Source organism: Pollachius pollachius, assembly GCF_949987615.1.
Source record: "Pollachius pollachius genome assembly, chromosome: 9".
Lineage (NCBI taxonomy): Eukaryota > Metazoa > Chordata > Actinopteri > Gadiformes > Gadidae > Pollachius > Pollachius pollachius.
This window is the reverse complement of record NC_136942.1, coordinates 18450759-18460758: the sequence shown is the minus strand read 5'-3', so window position 1 is coordinate 18460758 and position 10000 is coordinate 18450759. Positions and strand designations below refer to the sequence as shown.

General features: G+C 46.9%; 2 protein-coding genes across 2 annotated transcripts in view; both read left to right on the top strand.

Moving 5' to 3' along the window:
* Window positions 1-1313, top strand: part of LOC307080220 (synaptotagmin-2-like) — a gene marked incomplete at both ends in the record, with an annotated part of 3426 nt that extends 2113 nt beyond the window's left edge. The window contains 3 exons of the mRNA XM_079742857.1: window positions 380-497; window positions 843-976; window positions 1107-1313. Of these exons, the coding sequence (XP_079598983.1) occupies window positions 380-497; window positions 843-976; window positions 1107-1313 (459 nt within the window). The remainder of the gene's footprint in view (window positions 1-379; window positions 498-842; window positions 977-1106) is intronic.
* A 1605-nt stretch (window positions 1314-2918) lies between these two features.
* The window catches only part of otogl (otogelin-like), a gene marked incomplete at both ends in the record, with an annotated part of 38304 nt that continues 31222 nt past the window's right edge, over window positions 2919-10000 (top strand). The window contains 10 exons of the mRNA XM_079742856.1: window positions 2919-2968; window positions 3386-3431; window positions 4586-4664; window positions 5213-5305; window positions 6742-6896; window positions 7249-7370; window positions 7721-7926; window positions 8635-8759; window positions 8966-9072; window positions 9320-9426. Of these exons, the coding sequence (XP_079598982.1) occupies window positions 2919-2968; window positions 3386-3431; window positions 4586-4664; window positions 5213-5305; window positions 6742-6896; window positions 7249-7370; window positions 7721-7926; window positions 8635-8759; window positions 8966-9072; window positions 9320-9426 (1090 nt within the window). The remainder of the gene's footprint in view (window positions 2969-3385; window positions 3432-4585; window positions 4665-5212; window positions 5306-6741; window positions 6897-7248; window positions 7371-7720; window positions 7927-8634; window positions 8760-8965; window positions 9073-9319; window positions 9427-10000) is intronic.

The window sequence follows — 10000 nt, the reverse complement described above, 5'->3', positions numbered from 1 at the left end:
CAAAGCTATTTTTGTCTTGCACTGAAGCAGCTGATTGCAGCAGCTGTGTTTTACCGCTGTGTTGCAAATAAGCAACGGCAGACAGTTCCCTCAAAATACTGAACTTTTACTTTTACTTGGAAATGAAGCTCTCTTTGTCAACTTCAACTGTTGCAAAGGATATTTTAGTTTGTTCGGGGATCCTACGTTATACTAAACAAATTAATTCCTTTTGAAATAATTTTCCTGAGCAGTGGTTCAATGAACACTCGCATTATCTTCAACAAGACAATGCATTTTGATTGCATCCTGGGTGAGATCCTAGTTGAGAACCTGGTGGGGAATGCCCCGATCACTAATCACTAATCCCTCATCACTAACCCAAAGTCTCTCTTGTCAGAGTGAGCGCCTGGGGGATATCTGCTTGTCGCTGAGGTACGTGCCAACAGCAGGAAAGCTCACAGTGGTGGTTCTGGAGGCGAAGAACCTGAAGAAGATGGACGTAGGAGGGCTGTCAGGTGAGCAGGAATACCACCAATTATACAACTGCAAAATGTCAAGACAACAAAAACACTTACCACATGTTGGATCATTTTAAGAAAGAAGAGGCAGAGTTCATTTAGTTGACCGTGTTTCCATGCAGTAGGATATTTTCCAATCCATATCCAAGACATATTCAAGCAAGAAACAGCACAGGAATTTTCTTCATGATTAACATTTACATTTGATTATCGAATGTGAAAGACCACTGCGCTTCTGAGTCAAAAAAAGGAGGCAGAGCTCAATCTTTACCCATTCCTCCTGGAGCTGTCTGTGACTCTTCTGATGCCCACCAGAGACCCCAGTCTGATCTCTCCCTCCAGACCCTTATGTGAAGATCCACCTGATGCAGAACGGCAAGCGGATGAAGAAGAAGAAAACGACCACCAAGAAGCACACGCTGAACCCTTATTTCAATGAGTCCTTCAGCTTTGAGGTGACCTTTGAACAGCTAGAGGTACGAAATGTTGTTTTACACCGGCTTCCAGATGAGCCCAAATAAAAACACATAAGCACACTCGGACGGAGAAAATCACGCACAGTTAAACCACCCGCTTCTGTCTGTGTTCTTCTGTTTCTATATATAGAAGGTGCAATTAGCGGTGACTGTGTTGGACTATGATAAGATTGGGAAAAATGATGCCATTGGAAAAGTGCTACTGGGCGGTAACAGCACTGGGACCGAGCTCTGTCATTGGTCGGACATGCTGGCCAACCCCAGACGACCAATCGCACAGTGGCATGCTTTGAAACCAGAGGAGGAAGTCAATGCTTTAATGTCCAACAAGAAATGATGTTGTCGAGTCAGCGAATGACGCAATGTACTTGTTCAAGAAGAATCTGCTGTCCTTTACCTCACATATATAAATAGATGTATTCCTACCTCTCCCTGATCTAGCGCTTTAAAGGTACAATGGTAAGAACAAAACATGACATTCAATCCAACCCCTACCCATCTGCCCCCACTGTGATCTGACCAGCATTGCGTGGGTCTTCTCCTACACACAGCGCCATTTCCCCAGGAAGTATTCTTAACAGTAGAAACATAAATATGTCTACAGATCATCTGGCCATTGTGCTTTCCTTCATCTGTCAAGTATGTACACTAATTCCAATTCCAATTAGGCTTCTAAAGTATGATTGAAAAGACAAAAGACGAGGAAACCAAGATGTGACCTGCTGGTTAAACAATTCTTCATGTTTGTTCCTATATCAAAACTATTGAATAAAAAGACCGACCTGTCCTTCCCCATTCGGTTCTCTAGGGTTCAGACGACCGCTATGCTGACCTGTAGTCTAGTATCCTCTCTACTCTCTCCTTGCCATATTGCCTGTCCGAAGTCCCTGAAGGAATGTGTACATTTGTGTAACTTTTAATGCTGTTAAAAATTTTGCTACAACTGTTTTGTGTGTGTGTTTGTGTGTGTGTGTGTGTTTTTTTTTACATCAAATCCCTAATGAGATATTGGTTATCCAGAACCAAATAAAACAAACTCATTGATCTATCTTCTTTAATATATGTTGAAGGCTCCATTATTGAAGTAGGCAAATAAGATGGCCTATATAGCTTCAATAAAAAAAGAATTGGCACATTCTTATTAGGTCAATTGTCTGGATATAAAATCAAGCCATAAGAAACGAACCCAATGCGTGCTCAAGAGTTTTGTTTTCATACAACAGTGCTCTAAAGTACTAGTTTGGAATCTGCCCTGCTTCTGGAGCGACGGTGCGCGGCGTTTTAATAAGTTTTAGTTAGAAACTCGAGCGTGCATTGACGTCTTGGCGGCACATTGGAGCTATTGACGTGCGTGAGTGCTTTTCTCCCCTTCTTTCAATGCGGCCCTTACTCACTGGCTGAAGGCGGTGGAGTGAAAGAGGTGCGACACCGGAGCTTTCATTCAGTCAGGTGCACGTCCTCGTCATCCGCCCACCACGTCTTGTCCTTAACGTCAGGCAGCCTGCGTTACAGGTGCGTCTGTGTGTGCGATCCCACACCGCTAGAACTTCTGCAGAGACAGGCCTTAACATCAGCCTCATTCACTCCAGGGTCCAGTAAGATGCGGCGTTAACGCGGGACTTCGTTCGGACTCTGCGATGAACTTTAAGTGGATTGTGAAACGGTTTCTTATCTCGTTTTCAATCTGCCAGTTCCTGATTTCCGTGGGTAAGTTTGTCACTGACCGTTATAGCAGTACTATTTTATCATTAAGCCCATGTAAAAAACACTGTAACAACCCATTTTGTATGTGCAATGCGGGATTCCAAAATATGTAGAATGAAAGGTTTGCCTACATTTTATTGACTAAGAACTTTCACCACTCGTCACGTATGTAGCAATCTGCTCGAGTATAAAACAAAAGTTTACATTCGTCATTTTACTATGGTTAAAAAAACTCTTTATGTCAGCAGTTCAAAGCCAGCTTTCAGACACTGAAGGACGACTACAAAGGTAAGGGAACGAAGGCCGCCCTGCAGTGATGCTTCGAACACACACGCATGCAAACGCACACACACACACACACACACACACACACACACACACACACACACACACACACACACACACACACATACATTGTACATTGTACAATCTTGATGAAGTGTCCATGGTTTATATATCAGACGTTTTTTCTTCTCTTAATATTCATGTCATTTATTAATGGAAACTCTTTGTGGTGATTGTGCGCCTGTGGTGCTGTGATGGAGCAGTGGTGGTGCATGTGTGGAGGCATGGGAGCTCCGTGGACTGATGGAGCGGGTTTAGGGGGGGTGTGGGGGGAGTTTGAATTGAAGTGGTGCAAAGTGCACTTAAGTCTCCCCTCTGAGTGTTCTCCCAGCTAATGTGCATGTTTGTGTGTGTGCTCAGGAGGACTAATGCACTTCGGAGGAAACGGGATCTCCTTGGGGAGGAGGTGGGTACACTACCCCTAAGAGGACCGAGGGAGGTCAGGGCACCCACATGCGCACAACACCCTCGCCGGCCACAAAGCGGTCTTTGTGGAGCGCCACGGCAGCGCGCTCTGACGCACCGTCCTCGCCCCTGCACCGGGGTCACCGGCTCACCGTACCCGGGACTCACCGTACCCGGGGCTCACCGTACCCGGGGCTCACCGTACCCGGGGCTCACCGTACCCGGGGCTCACCGTACCCGGGGCTCACCGTACCCGGGACTCACCGTACCCGGAGCTCACCGTACCCGGGACTCACCGTACTCTGGTGGCTCACTGCAACCGGGTCGCCTTGACTCACTGTACCCGGGTCACCGGTGGCTCACTGTACCTGGATCACCGGTGGCTCACTTTACCCACCACTGGCTCACTGTACCCGGGTCACCGGTGGCTCACTGTACCCGGGTCACCGCTGGCTCACTTTACCCACCACTGGCTCACTGTACCCGGGTCACCGGTGGCTCACTGTACCCGGGTCACCGCTGGCTCACTTTACCCACCACTGGCTCACTGTACCCGGGTCACCGGTGGCTCACTGTACCCGGGTCACCGCTGGCTCACTGTACCCGGGTCACCGGTGGCTCACTGTACCCAGATCACCGGTGGCTCACTGTACTCGGATCACCGGTGGCTCACTTTACCCACCGCTGGCTCACTGTACCCGGGTCACCGGTGGCTCACTGTACCCGGGTCACCGCTGGCTCACTGTACCCGGGTCACCGCTGGCTCACTGTACCCGGGTCAGTGGTGGCTCACTGTACCCGGGTCACCGGTGGCTCACTGTACCCGGGTCAGCGGTGGCTCTCTTTACCCACCGGTGGCTCACTGTACCCGGGTCACTGCTGGCTCACTGTACCCGGGACGAGGGTGACTCACTGTACCCGGGTCACCGCTGGCTCACTGTACCCGGGACGAGGGTGACTCACTGTGCCCGGGTCACCACCGGTGGCTCACTGTACCCGGGTCACCACCGGTGGCTCACTGTACCCCGGTCGCAGGCGGTACCTTCCTCACCGGGCGTCGGCCCGCGATGCCACTCTATTGCCTTTTAACCAAAGGTTCTTTTTTGTGAGGATCTTTTTTTATGTTGTAATCTTTTTTTGTTATTTTGTGTTCAGAAGTTCAGATCGCTTCTGGCTGAGGAGGCTCTCCCTCGTAGCGCGCTACACAACTACACAGCCCGGGACTCCTCCTCAGGTAGCCCTCACAGACCCACCGGCATGTCTCCATGCAGCCAGCACCTCCGCAGTTATATGCTAGAATGTACACTGGTACATACTGTACATGCCATGTTATATACACACAATGGGAATATTACACTGTGCTACATACACACTGGTGTAGCCTTGATGTTACACTGTATACGGTATTTGCAAACTGGGGTATAGCCTTGATATTACTCTATATACGGTATTGACACACTGCGGTAATGCGGTATACCCACACTATGCTATTGCATTGTATACAGTGTTGCCACACTGGTTTATACACACACTGCGTCACCTTCACTGTAGTATTCACACACTACTGTACATGCACACTAGGAGTGTATTGCACTGTGGTTAATACACACTGACACTTCCACATAATGAGTTGATACCACTGTGGCATCATGTGTTTATACACACTGTGGTACAGGATTAGGTGGTGGAATGCTACATTCTAGCCTTGTGGTACGTTGCATTGTGGCGTAAACACAAGTGCCGAGTATAGAAGTGGTAACTAAGTGTGTGCGTCCGTCCCAGAGTACTGCGGCTGTCTCAACGGGGGCTGGTGTCTGGATGGAGCAGTGTGTGACTGTGCCCAGTTCCAGGCAGTGGGAGACCGCTGCCAGATGAGTGAGTTACACACACACACACACACACACACACACACACACACACACACACACACACACACACACACACACACACACACACACACACACACACTTGGTAGCAAACAAATAACATATACATATATACATATCGAAACATATATACACATACACATATATGTACATAAACACAAATATATAAGAAGCAACAATAATTATTTTTCAATATCCCTTCATTCCTTCTTTCTTTCTTCCTTTCTTTCTTTCTTTCTTTCTTTCTTTCTTTCTTTCTTTCTTTCTTTCTTTCTTTCTATCCTTTGTTCTTTCTTTCTTTCTTCCTTTTTTCTCCCCCACTTTTCCTGAAGCTCTGATTACTTCTAGCAGTACTCCTTGTTTCCATGTCTCTGATGTTGGAGACTTCAAAGAGACACTTGTTTTTCTGAGCCTCTGATTGGTTGATGTGCACCTCATTCTAACCGATCAGTTGGTTAGCGTGGGTACACTTACTAAACGAAGCTTCTAAAAAGGCATGTCGTTTTACTGGAATGTGTGTGTGTGGATGCGTGTGTGTATGGATGTGTGAGTGTGTTTGTGTGTGTGTGTGTGTGTGTCTGCTTGTGTGTGTGTGGATGTGTGTATTTGGGTGTATGTGTCTGCATGTGTACATTGGTTTCTATATGCACACATGTTGTAGAGATCAAGATAGTCAAGTCTGTCACATCATTCAACAAGCATTAATTACCTGCAAACTCTGAGCCAGAATAATGGAACTGCTTTTGATCTCTCCATCTCTGTCCCGATAAAAAAAAAAACCTGCAAAGAATTTTTGTATGAGTTTGTGTGTCGGTACTCAGACCCCCCCCCCCACACACACACACACACATACACGCAAATGCACGCACAAGTACAAGTGTGCACACACCTGACACACCCACAAACACACACACACACAAACCTATGTATTCAAAGGATAATCCGATTAAGGTTTTCGTTTTTAGTTTAGTTTCAAGGAGCCATCATAGACATTCTAGACGTAAACTGAGATGTAAACTGTACTAAAACAGCTTTAATCGCTGTTCATCAATGTTTTAAGGATAAGTAACTTTAATAGATGTATCCTTAAAACATGTGATTAAGAACGTTTTACAGTAGAACAGTTGTGCAAGCTCGGATTGTTATCAGCCTAACTTGAAAATTGTAAATCGAATTCAAGTTTTACGTCAGATAAAAGCCACTAAATTAAGATGTAAAGGTGTCCGGTATTTGGAAGAAAGATAACCATTGAGTTAAACTATGACTAGAAGTATTAAGACTTACAAACCACATACAATGGACATACAAAGTAAGTTATTTTTTAATGCATCTGGCAGGTGTTTTGTGGCAGTGCACAAAATATGTCTGATGCATGAGCACCGCACTCTCACCTCCCCAGTGCTAAATCAGTGCCCATCTCCTCAGTACCCAACCTTGGCCGGGACAGAGATGGGATCTGCCGCTCCTGGGGCCAGCACCACTATGAAACCTTTGACGGAATCTACTTCTACTTCCCCGGGACGTGCTCCTACGTCCTGGCCCAGGACTGCCACTCGGCCGTGCCGCAGTACACCGTCTGGGTAGGGGCGTGGGACACGGGAACCAGGCCATAAATACTAAACATGGTTTGAGATGGGTTTGTGTATTGGCCTTGTCGTGATCATCAGCACTTTTCAGACTTGGGAAAAAGTGAGTACTGTTTAATATATAAAAACAATATTTAAAGAGTTATCTTAATTAACTCCTTTTTTTTAACAGGGAATTAAAACAATGTTTTAATTGCATTAAAACACACGGGCCAGAGTTCTTCTGGCTCCGGGGCCCAGAGTGCCTCAACAGATGGGCCAAAGCTTCGTAGCTTCAATTCATTAATTTCAGTGCCCTTGTCTCCCCCCCCCCCCCCCCCCCACACACACACACTCCTGTCCACAGGTGCACAACAGCCGAGTGTGCGAGGGCAGTGTGTACTCGTGCCCACGTGCCCTCAGCCTTTTCTTCCCCAACGAGGAAGAGATCCACATCTCAGGATATCAGGTCCACCAGGGAGGCCGAAGGTGTGTGTGTGTGTGTGTGCTTGTGTGTGTGTTAGTTTGGCTAGATAACAAGAAAGGCTTTTAATGACCTCTAAAAATAGTTTAGAGCATGTCATTCCGGATGAGGAATTCGTACATTCAGAAGAAACAGAAAACATATTAACTTACATCATTCCTTTGTGTGTGTGCGTGTGTGGTGTGTGTTTCTGCGTGTGCGCGTGCACCGGCGTGTGCGTTTGTGCGTCTGTGTGTGCCTGCCTGCCTGCCCATCTGCCTTCATGCGTGTGAGTGTGTGCGTGGCCGTACGTGAGAGCATACGTGCGTTCCTGTGTGTGTGTGTGTGTGTGTGTGTGTGTGTGTGTGTAACACAGGTTGAGCCTGCCTCAGACCATAGGCGGTGTGTTCATCGAGCGTCTGGCCGACTACCTGCTGGTGAAGAGCGTGTTCGGCTTCTCCCTGGCCTGGGACGGGGGGTCTGGGGTCTACCTGAAGATGAGTGAGGAGCACCAGGGCGCCCCCTGTGGCCTGTGTGGGAACTTCAACCATGTGGCCAGAGATGACCTCACCACTGCCCACGGTAAGACCGCCCCGAATCGACCCCATTGTGGTCTTCTCTGTCTCTCCCTGGCTCTCTCTCTCTCTATCGCTCTCTCTCTCCCTCCCCCTCTCTCTCTGTCTCTGTCTCTGTCTCTCTCCCTCCCTCTTCTCACTCCTTCCTATTTGACTGCCTTATTCTTGTATAGGAAACGTAACAATTGATATTCTTAAACCTCTTTCACACACTCAGCAGCTATTCAAAGCAATTAATAGTATTGAACTCTCAACACGGCTAATTGTCCCAGCGATGGGACTGGGAGGGTCCGGGGGAGAGCACACAGGACAGGGCTGATTCAGGCTTTGTAAGGAGGAGCAGGAATTCCTCCCCCAGACTGACTGGTAACTTGAACCCCGGTCCAAGGGAGGGCTAGCTAAAGGAGCATGGATGATCTCAGAAGAGCGAGAGAGAGAGAGAGAGAGAGAGAGAGAGAGAGAGAGAGAGAGAGAGAGAGAAAGAGGCAGAGAGATAGAGAGAGAGAGAGAGAGAGAGAGAGAAAGAGGGAGGGAGAGAGAGAGGGAGAGAGAGAGAGAGAGAGAGAGAGAGAGAGAGAGAGAGATGCAACCAAAGAGAGAGAGAGGGAGAGAAAGATCTAACTCTCCAGTGGTGATGCATTTTGTTTACCTGTGTGTGTGTGTGTGTGTGTGTGTGTGTGTGTGTGTGTGTGTGTGTGTGTGTGTGCGTGTGTAGGCATGAGGACAGAGGAGCCGGTGGTTTTTGGTAACAGCTGGGCGGTGGACCTGCCTCACGAGGCCGCCTGTCCCTCGGTGGAGCAGGACTTCAACGGGCCATGCCAGTCTGAGTCTGACATGGATGTAAAATAAACATAGGAACATTTAACACGTTAACTCTACATAAAGACAAATCACCACATGACGTTTTTAGAAGAGACTGATGATATTTATAAAATGTAAATACGGCAGTTCCATGAAAGCCTGGCGAATTATTTTTGAGTGTATTTTAGTGTGTGTTTGTACCTGTTGTGAAGCTAGCTCTTGCTGTCCACGTGGTTGTCCAACAGGACGCCATAGAGAAGTGCAGTGCTCTCCTCTTCTTTCCATTTCTGTCTTGTCACGAGAACATCGACCCCAACCCCTTCGTAGCGAGCTGTGTCTCGGACCTCTGTGTGTAAGTCATTAATTTTGTCATCAACTAATGTTTTGTAAAACGTATCCCCTGCTTTGTTGTTGATTGAAGATCGAATCTCATTGAACATTAAACTTTATACAATTTGAGGAGGAAGAAGATACAACCCGACCATATTTTTCCAACTCAAGGCGTACCAAATATGGCTTCAGTTGGAATCGAAAACGCAAAAGCACCATCTCTGCACAGCCTAGTATTGGTGATGCTGAAACGTTCCTCTTCATTTCAGATCCGATGATGAGGAAATATTTTGCCGAACCTTGGTGGAGTACACGCGAGCGTGCTCTCATGTGGGCTACCCGGTCCGAGAGTGGAGGGACAGCTTTCCTTCCTGCAGTCAGTAGCCCACACCGAAACCACCAGCAGCTATCTGATACCAAGCTATGTAGGCCCTGGACAGCTGACAATGGCCTTAGCTCTGGTCACTTCATTTGATATAGTTTGACATTTAACAAGCAGTCACATCAGATAGATAGTTTTTAGATGAATAATAGATAGGCCTCTATTACTTAATAGATAAGTAATATATCCACACACATATCTACCACAATGCCTAACAGGTATGCAGCCTCACCCCAGCCCAAGAGTCAAATCAGAGTGACCCGGGCCAGGTGAGGCTACTTGAACCAGCCATCATCCACACACACTCAATTCTAAATGATAGATAATAGATAATACATAGAACATCATTCTAAACTACATAATGCATATATTAAGAATAACAGTAAAATGAGTCAGGAAAATTCAGACCCTTTTTTGCCTGATCCAAGGCACTTTATTTGAGGTCTTCAAATAATAGTCCACAATTATAATAACACGCTTATCACGATCAGTTGGGAGTTTCTGTGTGTAATTAATTTGTAGAATTTACAATGTATATTATAAGGTTATAGCTATTGATAGAGATACT